This window comes from Ctenocephalides felis, unplaced genomic scaffold (genome assembly GCF_003426905.1).
Source record: "Ctenocephalides felis isolate EL2017-DRISC unplaced genomic scaffold, ASM342690v1 CF-g0.4_SCAFFOLD_03573, whole genome shotgun sequence".
NCBI classification, from domain to species: Eukaryota; Metazoa; Arthropoda; class Insecta; order Siphonaptera; family Pulicidae; genus Ctenocephalides; species Ctenocephalides felis.
This window is the reverse complement of record NW_020539727.1, coordinates 12,238,629-12,255,814: the sequence shown is the minus strand read 5'-3', so window position 1 is coordinate 12,255,814 and position 17,186 is coordinate 12,238,629. Positions and strand designations below refer to the sequence as shown.

General features: G+C 27.5%; 3 protein-coding genes across 4 annotated transcripts in view; 2 read left to right on the top strand and 1 right to left on the bottom strand.

Annotated features, from left to right (window-relative positions):
* The window catches only part of LOC113389432, a 290,888-nt gene that overhangs the window by 49,469 nt on the left and 224,233 nt on the right, over positions 1-17,186 (bottom strand). The gene's annotated exons all lie outside the window — the stretch shown is intronic.
* Positions 334-6,016, top strand: LOC113389434. The gene is made up of 4 exons (XM_026626468.1): positions 334-427; positions 716-806; positions 1,798-1,859; positions 5,739-6,016. The coding sequence occupies exons 1-4, from the start codon at positions 371-373 to the stop codon at positions 5,946-5,948; spliced, it is 420 nt and encodes a 139-aa protein (XP_026482253.1). The 5' UTR covers positions 334-370; the 3' UTR covers positions 5,949-6,016.
* Positions 7,992-11,594, top strand: LOC113389543. The gene is made up of 4 exons (XM_026626566.1): positions 7,992-8,051; positions 8,394-8,478; positions 10,113-10,192; positions 11,376-11,594. The coding sequence occupies exons 1-4, from the start codon at positions 7,992-7,994 to the stop codon at positions 11,592-11,594; spliced, it is 444 nt and encodes a 147-aa protein (XP_026482351.1).

Here is a 17,186-nt window from a genome sequence, read left to right as displayed (position 1 = left end):
CTGTAAAGGTGAGATATCAATTTTCAAGTTTGAGAAATTAGTAAAAAATACATTTGGAGACTCAGACTTATATCTTATAATGCAATTTTTATACGCAAAAATCTGCAATCATAAATTTCTATCGAATGCAATGCAATATAAAAATATATTTTTTATATATATTTTTATCACAAAATAATAACCGTGACATTAAACTCATCGGCGAAACAAATAAAATTGTTACAACAAATTGTAATAAAAATCACATTTGATAAAAGTAAAAATTTATACATGTTTGTGTGCATATATAAACCTAAGTCGCATATGATTAATATTTAATGATTTCATAAAATCAATATTTGGAGTTGATATAATTAAAAATTTAACGAAAATGGGTTTTTGTAAAAAGTTTTGGGTGTTGGCGTTTTTGTTAGTCTGCATTAATATGGTAAGTTGGAAATTGATACACAAAAATTTAATTATAACATATTACAGGTATGAGTTCAATTTAATGTTAATAAAATTTGTTTGAAAGTTGAGTAAATTAATTTAAAATTTATTTGAACGTATGGAAGTTTTGAATAATGTCCTACTCTTTATTCAGTAAACAACAGCTGTATATAATAATTAAAACTAAATAAATTATATGTAACAAACTAGTTTGTTTACTTAAATATAATATAGTATGTATGATAATACAATATAAATACTCATATTATTATTTTTGATATTTCAGAAGTTCTCAAACGCAGACAAAACAATGAATACAGTAATTATGCAATGCATCAAAGAAAAAAATGTTAATGTGAAAGAATTAGGAGAAATAAGTAAGTTTTATTCATTATTAACTTCCCGAAGGAGAAGTTTATGTTTTCATCAAAAAATCCGATTCGCAGATTTTATGTTTTCGACATTTCAATCCATTCTGAATCGAATGAGACCGAATTTGGAAAAAGTATGTGTGTGTGTGTGTGTGTGTGAACAGATTTTTTGCCGTTAATCTACGTTTTCTCAAAAATAGCTGGACCGATTTCAAAAATTTAAACGCCATTCGATGTATCTCGATGAGGAATAGCGTTTATCAATTTCGCGCGACGATCAGCCAAGCCGTTTCTTTGTAAATAGCAGAAAAGTGTAGAAATTTTCGTTCACGTTTGAGCCTAAAATTTGCAACCGATTTTAAAAATTCAAAAACCGTTCGAAAATCTCGTACTCTAAAATAACATATTAAAATATTATAGGCCTATGATGAGCGGTTGAATTACGATTGCGGTTGATTGATTTCACGAAATAAACACGAAATTGATGAAATAAAATATGTTGCACATATTAATTTAATTTATATATTTATGAGTATGTTTTGAAAGCCATCAATTGGAAATCTAATTGATTATTTTTTAATGAAAGCAAAAATTATATTCAATAGTCCGGTCATTTAAGCTTAAATTAGGTTAAAATCTCGGAATTCGAGATTCCGAATTGTAAGTCTGTAAATACTTGTTTATTGAGACCCTAAAATTGTCTCAAAACCCCTCTCAAAATCCACATATGGTAGGGTGTAGATTTTAAGACAACTTTTAAAATTCAATATACAAGTATTTATCTCGAATTCAGAGATGAACTTGCTATACATAATGACTGGACTATAAAAAATAAACAGCTGAACATTCTACTTAAAAAATAGAAGAATCTCAGCTCTTATTGAATAAGTTATTAAGTATATCTATCGGAAAGTTCGTGCAACTTGCCTTAAGGCAAAATGCCACTTCCAACTAATTTTTTTATTTTCAAATCTAATATATTTTTCAATAATTTCAGTCACTAACAACAAACCAGACAAGTACTGTTTCCATGGTTGTGTCTTCCAGAAATTGGGATATGTAAGTAATTTTATGAGAATAACTCATAGAGTACAATAGTCCACCATCAGATACCTAAAAAAATAAGTTAAGATTTTTTTCACGACAATATTTGAAAGTAGAGGGCAAAAGATGTATAACCAGTCATTACTTGGATTTTTACGACGTTGCTATCAGAAAATAAATGTTTGAAAATAACTACCCCAAAAGTATTTTCTTTAGTTTTTTGGTTATGAGCACTGTTGTTTAGTTTACGAGACGTTGTTGTAATTTTTAAGTGAACGTTATTAAATTGTTTTATAAGATGTAGAACTAATTTTAAATTCGACAGTTTTTATTATATAACCTATATAAAGTTTACACCTGGGTGAGGTAAAATGGACCAAATAAACCTTAACCCTGGCACAGGTGTAAGCAATACAAAATAGTAGATAAATAAGTAATTAAAAGTTAGATTCAACAGTTTTCTCTATATAATCTCTATAAAAGCTTACACGTAGATGGGGTAAAAAGAACCAATTGAATCTTTACCTTGGCAAAGCCGTAATCAATAAAAAATAGTAAATAAAAATATGAATTCATGTAAAAAAGCCATTTTACAAGAAATAAATTAAATAAAATAGTTATTCCGACTCCACTGATGAATATATGACAAGATACAAGATCAAGGTTATATACAGTGTTACCTCTGCAAAAAATATACCCATGAAATTTATATTTTGCATTGATTGAATAATGTAGATATTATGTCGTAAAATCCTTCTAAAACTAAAAATAAAACATTGGACCTGTTTGTCCCCTGGCTGTCCCATTTTATCCCGCCTATGGGGTAAAAAGAACCAGGTGACAAATTCTTGAAAAACATTAAAAAACACTTTTCTAGAATGATGAATTAGCTGGGAGTTATACTGAATATAGTCAGACGGTTGTTTGTTTGGCATGTGATATTTGTTAGTGTGTAATTGGTTTGGTTTTCACTAGAGTTTATACAAAAACCGACATTTCAGAAAACCGGTTCTACAATTTTAATTTTACTAAAAAACCGGTTTTCGAATTTTATATAGAAAATAAATATTTGCTCGAACATTTAGTGCAATTTAGAGCAGTATTTGACTGAATTTATTTATTGTTCAATTTTATAGATAGTAAACAAAATGATTTTTAATTTTAATTAGTAGAACTAAAAAAATAATAGTTTGTCTTGATTAAATAACTTTGAAAAGAATTATTCGTTATTCATGCATCATTTTCACATATGAGAATGAAAATATTTTTATGGCAGTGTAAGGAAAGTTTTCGAATAAATAAAAACAATACATTTCTAAATAAAAAATGCATTAAATTAAAAGAAAATAGATACATGTTGATACATACTTATTAATATTACTTTTAGTTTTAAAAACAATTAAGCTAAACTCGGGTATTGTCTGTTCCGAACAATTTTAATTAATTAATTTTGAACACTCTATTTGTTTTTTTGTTTAATAAAATATGATTTCAAAAAACTGAAAACGTCTATCAAATTGCTACTTAGACATGTCCTTTGATTACTCACAAAATTTTCTGAAATAGAAAATACTCTCAAACTTGCGACCGAATTAGGCTTAATTGTTTTTAAAGTCTGATATAATAATTCTACGTTTTTTGTTCTTTTATTTGTGGCTTCAAGGACTAAAAACTCTTTCTTTAAGTTTGGGTAGAGGAAGTTACTTCTTCAAGAGTAAGTCACACTGATTTAAATTAATATATACACTGGTATAAAAATCTAAATAAATATATGCAAAACCTTTATAGACTGATAAGATATCAAATGCTATTGAACCGATATGATTTCAAGAATCAAAACGCTTTCGAGGAAAAAAGGGCATAACCTCTGAATTTTTTTTACTGTGCTCCGAATTGACTGAAATTTTGGAATTGGGTTCATCTTACCCTCAAGTTCAAAAGTGAAAACAATTCGGGTTGCGCCATCACCCCCCGGGGGGATGTCACCACCTCTCAATTGTGTAATTACATTTTTTCAAAATAACGTCGGAAATCGATAGAAGAACTAATTATAAGAAAAAAATGTCTTCTATAGTTTTTCAAAAAAACTAATACTTTTCAAGTTACTGTCCACTAAAGATTCATATATTTTTGGCGTTTTTCTTCGTTTTTTTTGCAAATATCTCCTAAAGTGTACATTTTAACGAAAATCATGTAATGAACAAAATAATGTCAATAAAAATCTTAATAAATCGGTATTAGATTAAGTGTTCTAGGAAAAATATTAAGCAAGATTTGAAAGAACAAAGTCGTTTTTTATTTCGTTCAAGATTTAATTGTTGTATTTAAAGTTAGGTTTTAGTGTCGAGGTTTTACATTTTATGAATTTCGGTAAAATTGGGTTTTATAGTGCTCAACATAAGCTTTCAAATAAATGCCGTTACAAGTTTTTTGCGTGTAAAATGAGTGAGCTATCATGAAAATAAGAAGCATATACGAAGTTTTTTTCTTTTAAATCATATGGTTTAATGAGCGCCATTTCCACCAGAATTAAAGTAATTCACATTCCATCTAGAAATCACTTCATTATAGACATCTTGATGGATTCTAGCAGATTCACTTCTTTAGTACAAACTATTTTCAGAAAACTCACGATTTTATAAAAACTTTTTTTTCCAATTTGCGCGGCCGCGCAGTTTTTAAACATTCATAACTCTGTCAATTTTTGTGTGAAAGAATAATAATAAAAAACAAAAATAAGCCAGAAAGATCCCTTTAATTTTTATCTATATGCTTTTATACGTATCTTTTATTCTTTTTGAGATATAATGAAAATAATATCGATTTTTAAAAAAAATGGAAAAAAAAGTTTTTATAAAATCGTGAATTTTCTTAAAATAGTTTGTACTAAAGTAGTGAATCTGCTATAATCCATCAAGATGTCTATAATGAAGTGATTTCTAGATGGAATGTGAACTACTTTAATTCTGGTGGAAATGGCGCTCATTAAACCATATGATTTAAAAGAAAAAAACTTCGTATATGCTTCTTATTTGCATGATAGCTCACTCATTTTACACGCAAAAAACTTGTAACAGCACTCATTTTAAAGCTTATGTTGAGCACTATAAAACCCAATTTTACCGAAATTCATAAAATGTAAAACCTCGACACTAGATGGCTTTAAATACAACAATTAAATCTTGAACAAAATAAAAACGACTTTGCTCTTTCAAATCTTGCTTAATATTTTTCCTAGAACTTTTTATCTAATACCGATTTATTAAGATTTTTATTGACATTATTTTGTTCATTACATGATTTTCGTTAAAATGTATACTTTAGAAGATATTTGCAAAAAAACGAAGAAAAACGCCAAAAATATATGAATCTTTGGTGGCCAGTAACTTGAAAAGTATTAGTTTTTTTGAAAAACTATAAAAGACATTTTATTCTTATAATTAGTTCTTCTATCGATTTCCGACGTTATTTAAAAAAAATATAATTACACAATTGAGAGGGGGTGTCATCCCCCCGGGGGGTGATGGCGCAATCCGAATTGTTTTCACTTTTGAACTTGAAGGTTAGATGAACCTAATTCCAAAATTTTATTCAATTCGGAGCACAGTAAAAAATTCAGACCTAAAACGCTCCGTTTACTGCACTATTTATATTTGGCTATATTTGTCATTTTTCATTTATACAGTGAAAACCGATTTTTTTCACTAAAAACAGGTTTTCGAATTCCATAATTGTCGCCAAAAAACCGGTTTTTAAAACCGGTTTTTGAAAACCGACGAGCCCGAGTTTTCACAATATAATATCTCAAAGTCAAATTGGGTCTTGCTCTATAAGTCAAGTTTTACTATTCTAGTAAATAGTGAGTTAAAATAATGTTTTTATTTGTTTTTTTAGTTCGTGGATGGTAAATTGAGCTTCGATGCAATGATCGCCGGTTTCAATGCTCAACAAAAACCTGATTCCAACCCAAATCCACAATTGGAAGACATTTTGGCGAATTGTATAAAAGATGTTATGACGGACGAGAAGAATGACGATGCCTGCATTATTGCTGAAAGAACTATGCATTGTGTTGTCGATCATGACAAACAGAAAAATACATAAATAAATTAAATATTTTCATTATTGTATTATCGAATACATCGAGAGCAGATTAATAAATTTATTGAATTTCAAAGCACTTGCATTTGTTTTAATGAGAAACTAGTGGTGCCTCAAGGCCCAAGTTCCAAAAATTAAAATTGTTAAAACAGATTTAAATTGTTCGAAAATTTTGGACAAAGTAAATTTTTGAGGTTTTTGAAATTTTTGGGAAAAATTATACTTTTTTGAAGCAAAGGCTTTAAAATTGTTCGAAAATTTTAGAAAAAGTAAATTTTTGAAGATTTAGAATATTTTTAAAACTTTTACTTTTATGATAAACAGCTTTAAAATTGTTCAAAAATACTGAATAATATAATTTTTTTTTTCAGGATTAAGAAATTTTTGGAAAAATGATACTTTTTTGAAAAACAGCTTTAGAATTGTTCAAAAATACTGAATTTATTATATAATTTTTTTGAAAATTAAGAAATTTTTGTGAAAAATGTTACTTTTTTAAAAAAAGCTTTAAAATTGTTCGAAAATTTTGAATTTTCTAGAAAAACGGTACTTTTTTGAAAAACAGCTTTAGAATTGTTCGAAAATTTTGATAAAAATAAACTTTTGAAGATTTTGAAATTTTTGAAAAACGCTTTAAAATTGTTCGAAAATTTTGTAAAAACTAAATTTTTTGAAGATTAAAAAATTTTTGAAAAAATAATTATTTTTTAAAAGCTTTAGAATTGTTCGAAAATACTGAATAAAATTTTTTCAGATTTTAAAATTTTTGGGAAAAATGTTAATTTTTCAAAAAAAGATTTAAAATTGTTCGAAATTTAAAAAAAAATAAATTTTTGAAGATTTTAATTTTTTTTGGAAAAATGGTACTTCTTTGAAACAGCTTTAAAATTGAAAAAAAAAATTCGAAAAACATAAATTTTTTGAAGATTTTGAAATTTTTGAAAAAAAAACTGTATTTTTTTGATAAAAATCTTTAGAATTGTTCGTAAATTTTGAAAAAAATTGATGATTAAGAAGGTTTTGAAAAAATGTTACTTTTTTGTGTTCGAAAATTTTGAAAAAAATAAATTTTTGAAGTTTTTGAAATTTCAAAAAAAAGTTTCTTTTTTCAAAAACAGCTTTAGAATTGTTCGAAAATTTTGAAAAAAAATATTTTTGTGAAGATTTTTGTAAAAAGTGGACCTACTAGACCTATCTTCCCAAAAATTTACGCAATTTTTGGGAAAAAAAAAATTATCCAAGTGCAATTCTTCTTTTTGTCAATAAAAATAAACATTTAAAATCGAACTTTCCGTTGAATTACCGTTCTTGACACTTTTTGCCCCGTATCTTTAAAACGGCTGGATGTGCCTTCGCCAAAAGCACGCATGTCTCCTTATCAATATGAATCGAATGTTTTTTGAATTATTCAAATCAATTAATCCGTGTTCACAAAATCGTTGAATCGAAAATTTGTATCCGCACATAGATACACACACGCGCACACACATTCACACACACGTACATCCATTTTTTCTAAGGTACGCCAAAATGTTAAGCAATCTCTTAAACGTATAGATATATAAAAGTTAGACAATTTTACATATATTATATTATAATATAACATATTATATTTTTCTTGCTGGCAGCAATATTGTTAATAATGATAATCATTATTATTATTATTAAATTTATTAAGTATTTTTTTATAACGGTTGCCACTAAAAGTTTGAAACAAAATGACTTACTCTGATAATTCTAAAAACTGGTAAACTTAGGAAAATAATTAGATCAAAAATATGTTATATTATTTACAACAATAAAACTTGTCAATTACCAAAGCCATAAAAAATCGAAACTAAACGTGAATATAATGTTACAATTTTTCTTGTCATAAAAGCTCTAATTGTGCAAAAAACAATACGCAATAAAAACTTTGAAAAATTTTATCATGTTTAGTGAAAATGCAACAATTTGAAGAACTAAAAGGATTTTTTTCGTTTAATAATAAGTTGTAAAAATTTGAATATAAATTGTTTAGAAAATAAAAAAAACAAAAGTTATAAAATGCATGGAAAAGTAGTACTAGTTATATTTGTAGTAGCTGCACAAACTGGCGTTTTTGGGGTAAAAACAATATTTTTTAGGATTTAAAAATTTAAAAATTGTCGCGCAAAATTATGCTAATAATGTATTATTTATTATTATTAGCTATTAGCTATTTTAATTGGCTAATTTATTTATGAATAGAGTATTTTTCTAAATCCTACAAAAATACTATTTTATTTTATAGCAACTTGATGCTTTATTTTATTTCACGAGCACCAAGAATTGTTTCGAGTATGAAATATTATTTATTTTATTTCTAAGTAAAAGTTGGTAATTTATTGTTTGTATAAAAACAACGAAAAACCTATTTTTAATAAAATATTATTAAAATTAATTAGGTACTATAATTAACTATTTCAGTCTTCTATGTCAACGAACGACATCTTCAACAAACTTAAAGATGTTAAACATGAATGCTACTCTGAAAAAGAAGAATTACAAATAAGTAAGTATTAATAAAATTAATATGTGAAAAATATTTTAACCTTCGTAATCGATTCCGAGATCGATGCCAACCTCGGCCAACACGATGCCAAGTAGTACGATACGAAATTCTAGTAGAGTTTTACTTGAGATTATATTTGAGATCTATTTTCTCAAGTGAAATTTTCATACTGCTTGATATTGAGCTGGTCGAGGTTCGAATCCTTTTAACTAGTATGTATTCGTCTACGTCCTTAACCACTAAACTAGTCCTGAGATCGATGCCCAGCTAGATAACAAACAGTATGATGTTAAATTTTTACCTGAGATTGTATTTGAGATCTATATTTTCAAAAGGAATTTTTATACTGCTTGATATCGAGCTGGGCTAAAAATGAAAACCTTGGGCTTAGTTTATGTTAGCCCACGTCCTTAACCACTAAACTACTATCGAGATCGCAGTATGATATTAAATTCCAAGTTTACTTGATATTACTTCTGAAATCTATATCAAGTGGAATTGGAATTCTGAAGCAAAACTTCTTTAGGCGCGTCTATGGTGTAAATCCGTACAAATGCAACGGAAGTCCGTTACGGCCGAAGTGTTCATAATTCGCTCTCGATAAGATCATTTCTATACGGGTCGATTGTGATTAGTTGTTGTGTATGTGAATAGAGATCTGTCGTTGTATGCGTACCGGCATCAACGTTGTATGCGTACCGATATCAACAAGGAAATCGGCATAGATAAATAAACATTTTGAAGTCACATCGTAGTACAAATGTTGATTTAATGAAAAATGCCTGAATCAGAAGAATATTTCACCCTGTTCCTTAAAAATATTAAAACAAATTAAATATTTAGACAGTGTACTAAATGTAAGTTTATTGATTAGAAATTATTTCTATATTATTCGTAGTTTCTATAAATCTTTGAAGTTATTAAAATAGAAAATATTTTTTAGACAAGACAGATATTACAGCTGTTCAAAGAATGAGATTATATAGCCAGCTAAAAAGTAAAAAAAATACAAGCAGTCAATGAATGTATGTTAATTTTAATTACATGAAGTTCTTCTAACACAATTATTACATGATGAGTGAAGTTGCGAAAACAATATTTGTTTAGGCGTTGTTCAACAAAATCCACTGTGTGAACGAATATTGTAGAATTTATTAATCAGCAATTTCTTAATTTCTCTAATGAAGGCTCAAGTCCTGAATGCTAATTACAATGACAAACCGATCATGTTATATTTGAAGTATGACTTTAATTACATTATTGTTTATAATTATTATACATATTTTTAATGCTATTATAAATATATAATTTATGATTTATCATCATATAAATGTGTATAATGATCGACACTAATAAATGTGTGCATCACGAGTGTTACATTATAACTAATAAACATTATTCAAAATTGTTATATGATGTATTTATTTTTACTTAAATGCCATCTTCTACAGTAGCAAATAAGTTTTACTTAATCGCGTGTGAACCTTACGCGCACTTTTTTTTATACTGTTTGATATCGAGCTGGTCGACGTTGAAATCGTTCTTAGGCCCCAACCACGACAGACTAATTACCAAATTAATAGTCATTTTAATGTATAATTATTATATTATTGATATTTTTTTAATATTTTTAGTTGAAACAAGTCTTGGAGAAGTTCTAGAAGCTGTAGATCATAATTGTTTTGTGGCATGCGCTTATAGAATATTTGGTTTTGTAAGTATACTTAAAAAAAATTATACCCAATTTACAATTTACATATTTCTATAAAAATTGTTCCAAATTTAAGTAAATGTTGGTAGACAGTAGGGTTTATACAAAAACCGACATTTCAGAAAACCGGTTTTCGAATTTTAATTTTACTAAAAAACCGGTTTCAACCGGTTTTCGAATTTAACATAGAAAATAAAGTTTTGCTCGAATATTCTGTAATTCATCCGCAAATTTAGTGTTATTTAGAGCAGTATTTGACTGAATTTATTTATTGTTCAATTTTATAAATAGTAAACAAAATTATTTTAATTTTAATTAGTAGAACTAAAAAATAATAGTTTATCTTTGAAAATAACGTTGAAAATAATTATTCGTTATTCATGCATCATTTTCACATATAAGAATAAAAATATTTCTATGATAGTCAAAGGAAAGCTTTCGAATAAATAAAAATAATACATTTTTAAATAAAAAAATGCATTAAATTAAAAAAAAATTAGATACATGTTGATACATACTTATTAATATCAATTTTAGTTTTAAAAACAATTAAGCTAAATTCGGGTATTGTCTGTTCTGAACAATTTTAATTAATTAATTTTAAACACTCTAATTGCTTTTGTGTTTAATAAAATATGATTTCAAAAAACTGAGAACGTCTATCAAATTGCTACTTAGACATGTCCTTTGATTACTAACAAAATTTTCTGAATTAGAAAATACTCTCATACATGCGACCAAATTATGCTTAATTGTTTTTAAAGCCTGATATAATAATTCTAAGTTTTTTGTTCTTTAATTTGTGACTTCTAGGGTTTAAAACTTGTTTTTGAAGTTAGAGTAGAGGAAGTTACTTCTTCAAGAAGAAGTCGCACTGATTTAAATTAATATATACACTGGTATAAAAATTTAAATTAATATATACAAAACCTTTGTAGGAACCATTGCAGACTGGTAAGATATCAAATGCTATTGAACCGATATGATTTCAAGAATCAAAACGCTTTCATCTATCTTTTACATTTGGCTATATTTGTCATTTTCCCTTTATACAGTGAAAACCGACTTTTTTCACTAAAAAACCGGTTTTCGAATTCCATAATTTTCAGCAAAAAAACGGTTTTTGAAAACCGACAAACTCTAGTAGACAGTCTTATCTTGGATAATTATCATTTATATTTTTTAGTTGGTCGAAGGTAAATTTATGGTGGACCACTACATGGACTCCATAGCACCATTTCATAAGCCAACTTCGATGGAATACAAAAAAATGCAAAACATTGTCGATGATTGTTATGAACGACACAAAAAAGTCGAATCTAGAGGCGAATGTAAAATTGCAGCCACTATGATCGCCTGTATCATGCCTCAGGTGCAGAAGAACAAATTTAAAGTTATGATTTAAAAAAAATAAAAATTATGTATTTAATTGGAATTATATGAACTCAATTGCATATATTTGTATTAATCGTATTTTGTGTAAATATTAAGTTTGATTCTACATAGTAGTTTAATTCCATGATTTCACGGGGAGTCACAAAATCAACTGTTATGACTGTGACTTTTCGTATGTCGGTCAAAATTGTCAAAACGTAAAAAATGTTGTGCTTCTGTCTACTGGCACAAAAGTCACTTATGTTATTGAAAAAGTCATTAAAATGTTAATGGCTATTTTTGGGCACTTGTTAGTAATATGAAGATACTACTAAGCAAATCAATGCAATTTTTTATCTTTCTTGTATGAATATTAGTTTTGATTCTACATAGTAGTTTAATTCCATAAATTCACGAGGTATCACAAAATCAATTGTTATGACTGTGACTTTTTGTATGTCGGTCAAAATTGTAAAAAATTAAAAAAATATTATGTTCCTATTCTCTGGCACAAAAGTCACTTATATTATTGCAAAAGTCATTAAAAGAAAAACAGTTATTTTTGGTTACCCTGTTAGTAATATGAAGATACTAGATAAGCAAATCAATGCAATTTTTTATCTTTCTTGTATGAATATTAGTTATGTTTCTACATAGTAGTTTAATTCCATGAATTCACGAGGAGTTACAAAATCACTTGTTATAACTGTGAATTTGTGTGTGTAGTGTAAAACTATCAAAAGTAAGAATATATCGTGTTCCTATTCCCTGGCACAAAAGTCACTTATGTTATTGAAAAGGTCATTAAAAGAGTAATAGTTATTTTTGGTTACTCTGTTAGTTGTATAAAGATAATACTAAGCAAATCAAAGAAATTATTTTTTCGCGTCCTGGTTTGTTGTCCTTATAGATAAAAGATAAGTCAAGATAATTTGCCAAAATGAAATAAGTGCTTCGGGAATATTAAATCTGTTATCACCAAAAACCAATAACATAACAAGCAGTTTGATATCAAATTTTTACCTGAGATTATATTTGTGATCAAGTGGAATTTTGATACTGCTTGATATCGAGCTGGTTGAGGTTGAAATCGTTCTTAAACTCTACATCACGACAGGCTCATTAGCAAATAAATATGGACACTTTTCGTATGATCCTATGTTAACTTTTTCTCAAAAACTGCTTATGGTTTCGAAATTTAAAATGGCATTTGGTGAAACCTGATAAAACTTGACGTTTCGCAAAAAAAATAAAAAAAACAAAAATTGTTTGAAAGATATGAGTTGCAAATTGTGCAATTAGCTTTTGGTAAAATTGTTACTCCTAGTTAATTATTGAAAATATAAATTGACAAAATTAACAAAAAAAAAATTATATTCAAACAATAATGCATGAGATATAAGATATACGGGCACATTTAAGTATATTGCAATATTTTGAACTGAGAGAAAATTAGATAAAATGCCAAAACCAAAAGTCTATAAACTGATTAACTTTTTTGTTCACGATGATTAAATATCAAATATAAACTGAGATAAGGTAAAATAATATTTTTTAAATAAATGTTGAGAAAATTAGATAAAATGCAAAAACTAAGGGTCTATAATATAAACTTTTTTTTGTTAAATTTCACGATTAATAAATATCCTACATAACATAGATATAATTATAGATAAGATAAAGTCCCATAAAAATCGGTCAAGCCGTTTTCGAGACAGACAAAAATTGAAAAAATAATTTAAACAGCTTTTACAATATTAAAAACAAATGCTTAAATTTGAAATATAAGTATAGAAAATACAACATATTTATATTCAATATTTTTTATTATTTTTCTGATATTTGACGCCTAGATATATAAAAATTTATAGACATTGTATGTATTTAGTATTGTAGAACTTCCAGGCGAGTTTTGCATAAACAAAAGTTAGCAGAAACTTGTATAAATATTTGTTTAAACAAACGTACACCTAATTCAATGAATTTTTACTTGATAACTGATAATACTTGCTAATATTTGAACATTACCAGAAAATCCTGTAAAAAGATATTTGTAGGCTGAGTAACTTTTGCACACTTCAGTTGTAGTCTCAGTTTTTGTCAAATAATTCACAAATTTTATATGGAAGTACTCCTTTATAGTTAGTTAAGGAAAAACTAGATATAATTTACTACATTTCTATAAAAATAGTTATACACAGTCCGATATAAAAGTTTTTAGTTAGATAACGAAAAAATAGATAAAATTTACTACGATCCCATGCCTACAGTTATATACACTCCGATATAAAAGTTTTGAATAAAACGACTTTGAATTTGATATTTCATTACTTAGCAATAAATATAAAAAATTTCGGACACTTTTTCAGTTTTTGTCAATTAACTCACAAATTGTATATGAAAGCACATCTTTTTGAGTTAGATAAGGTGAAACTAGATAAAACATACTACAATTGGTATTTTATTGATTGTCTATTACAGTATACTTTTGGTTCACAGTTATAATTTATTACATATTTCCAGAAACATACGTTGACCCGCGACAAACATATAACAAATTACAAAATCCTTAAAAGTTTCCCTCAACATTTTTCAGAAAGTTCTATGTCTACTCTGATTTGATATTAAAATTTTTCGAGTAATTTATTACCAATTTACCCTTGTCTATAATAATTAACAGGTACAGGAACAGTTCGATTCATAACATTTGGAGGTATGACTACTTCATAAATAACTCTTTCTTCAGGCATCACAATCTGGTTATTGTTGGGAATTTGTCTCAAATCCACTTGTTTATCAAAAATTTGAGGACCAGATGTTGGATAACAATAAATCACAGGACAAGCCGTCATTTGCACAACTCTTGGTTGTTTATTTTCCGAATAAGAAACTAAATCTTGTCTGTTATCTGGGGCTTGTTGATAATTCCTGATATGGTGCAAAATTGGAGGAGGTGCATCTCCTGGTAAATTTTGCAAAACAGTACTCACAGATTGACCTGGCATATGTCTTTTATTCCTCATATATTGCAATAAATTCTGTGTCCCTTCTTGTCTCAAACCATTATTTTTAATTTGATACACAGGTGGATGCAAATATTTGGATGTAAATTTAACTTCTCTATTTATGTTCATGGGTGATGGAACTGGTCCAATTGCCATATGAGATGTTGTATGAGGTTGCAAATATTCTGGTGAAATGTATGTATTCGAATCGATGTAGGAAGATTTAGATGCAAAATTTGGATCGATGTAACCGGAATTTTGTCTTGTCAATTCGCGAAATTTGGGGGTTCGTATGCGCCTTTTGCGATGGGGAGTTATTGAATCTTCTTCGTATGGGGATGGGTTGTTTTTTATGTACCAAGAATCGCCCTGGAAAATAATAAAAGGCTAAAATAATGAAAAAATAACGCTCAAAATCAAAAATACTAAAACTAAAACGAAATTTAGCAATAGCAATTTCACCCGATTTGAGGCTATGGCTTAGATTGCCCTCTACATTAAAATAGTATTGCCAAAAAATACAATTTACCTAAATTTTTTGATAATGAGGTGGATTTTTAAATCGTGATCTACTCTACTACAGTTTATTTCAAAGATGTACATATATATATATATATATATATATATATATACAATTTTTGAGAATTTTTCCATGCTATTTCCATACAAAACTTTTATTGAATTGCGCTCTATCTAAACGTTATTATTAAGAGCTAAAACTTTCAGATAATTGTTTTTTATCTATTTGGAACCATTTGAGCCCCTGGGAGCAAGGAAATTCGAAAATGACCATTTTAAGGGCCACCCTAATATATATATATATATATATATATATATATATATATATAATATATAAAATTTCCATGTCATAATGTATATTCCCATACGAAGAGTTTGACTTTAACACTTCATTATTTAGAAACAATTATAAAATTTGGGACATTTTTTAGCTTTTGTTAAATAACTCATAAGTTTCATATAAAGGCAAAGCACTCTTTGTTAGTTAGACAGGGTGAAACAAAATAAAATTTACTAATCTTATATATAAAAATGAATCGCAAAATGTGTTGGTAAGCGCATAACTCAACAACGCCTGGACCAATTTGGCCAATTCTTTTTTTAAAATGTTCCTTGATGTCCAAGGATGGTTCTTACGGCGAGAAAAAATCGAATAATTGCCGGAAAAACCCTAAAAACAGCCCTTTTCTTTTTTAATCGAGTAGGCAACGAAATTTGTAGAAAAAACAATGATCTATGTCATGACATTTTGTGTAGTTTTTGATAATCTAATTTTTAATATATTTATATAAAACATAGAAATATCTTTCTATTAACTAACGAGCTATATTGGCAGCCAAAAACATTGATGTAAATGAATTAAATTTCAAAATTCAAGAACAAATTACAGGCGAATCAGTTGATTCGGCCAAGACGATCCACCGGAGTTTTGAAAATCGCTGGATTTGCTAGGATTGCCACCTCACAATCTTCAATTAAAGGTTGGATCGGCAATTATAATGTTGCGAAATATCGACCAACCGCGCCTTTGCAACGGCACAAATTTAATTATTTAATTATTTTTAATTCACACCGAATTAAAACCAGGGTGACGGTTCTGTTGAGAATAATTTTTTGCAAAGAATAGAAAAAAAGTAGGAACAAAACACCGCCACATTAAAAATTTTTTTGACGGGACGAAGTCTGTCGGGTCGGCTAGTTTTTTATAAAAACAGTTATATATAGTCCGAAATAAAAGTTTTGAATAAAACGACTTTTAATTTGTTTTTTCTTTTCTTAATCAGCAATAAATAGAATTTATTTTCAATGAATTACGGGACATTTTTTTTGGTTTTTGTCAGATAACTCAAAAATTTCATATGAAACCTTTCCTTTTCAGTAAGACAGGGTGAAAGTAGATAAAATTTACAACATTTCCTAGGTAACATTTTTAGGCACTCTTATATAAAAGTTTTGAATAAAACGACTTTGAATTCGATATTTCATTCTTAAGCAATAAATATAAAAAATTTGGGACATTTTTCTGGTTTTTGTCAAATAACTCACAATTTTTATATCAGGGGGCACTTATTTTTATTTAGCACTGCTAAAACTAGATAAAATTTACTACAATTCCATACTAATAGTTATTTCTGTCTAATAGAAATTTATTTTTATCAAGGGCTGTCCGCCCCTCTCATTTTCCCATTGTACAAATATTTCCCGATGCGCACAAGGAGTACATAATTTAAAAATGGATTGCATAAGAAGCAATTTTTGCACAATAGAGAGATAAATATTAAAATCTCAAGATACAACAGTTTTTGACAGGAAACTATAGGTACCATACAAATTTATGGCAAAGTTGTAAAATTTTCCACTAACTCATGTTTTTTTTCAATTTCAGCCAACCCACTGGACATTCCACTTGACAATATGATTTAAAAATGAATTATCCGAATTTTCGTAATCGTAATTCAAAAATTACTGAATTAATAAACAACTCGGTAATAATATATTAAAATCTTGAAACTTCAAATGTGCTAATTAAATTTAAATAAAATCAGTTTCAGATTAGGTTGGAGTTCTTCTTAGATATCGCTCTCAAATATTGTCAATTT

What these genes read in the sequence shown, in the direction of transcription:
- LOC113389434 (XM_026626468.1), top strand. Translation starts at nt 371, where the DNA reads ATGGGTTTTTGTAAAAAGTTTTGGGTGTTGGCGTTTTTGTTAGTCTGC. An exon ending in TGTTAGTCTGCATTAATATG is followed by an intron (nt 428 to 715) that starts GTAAGTTGGAAA and finishes TTGATATTTCAG; the next exon opens with AAGTTCTCAAACGCAGACAA. An exon ending in GAAAGAATTAGGAGAAATAA is followed by an intron (nt 807 to 1,797) that starts GTAAGTTTTATT and finishes CAATAATTTCAG; the next exon opens with TCACTAACAACAAACCAGAC.
- LOC113389543 (XM_026626566.1), top strand. Translation starts at nt 7,992, where the DNA reads ATGCATGGAAAAGTAGTACTAGTTATATTTGTAGTAGCTGCACAAACT. An exon ending in CACAAACTGGCGTTTTTGGG is followed by an intron (nt 8,052 to 8,393) that starts GTAAAAACAATA and finishes TAACTATTTCAG; the next exon opens with TCTTCTATGTCAACGAACGA. An exon ending in AAAAGAAGAATTACAAATAA is followed by an intron (nt 8,479 to 10,112) that starts GTAAGTATTAAT and finishes TAATATTTTTAG; the next exon opens with TTGAAACAAGTCTTGGAGAA.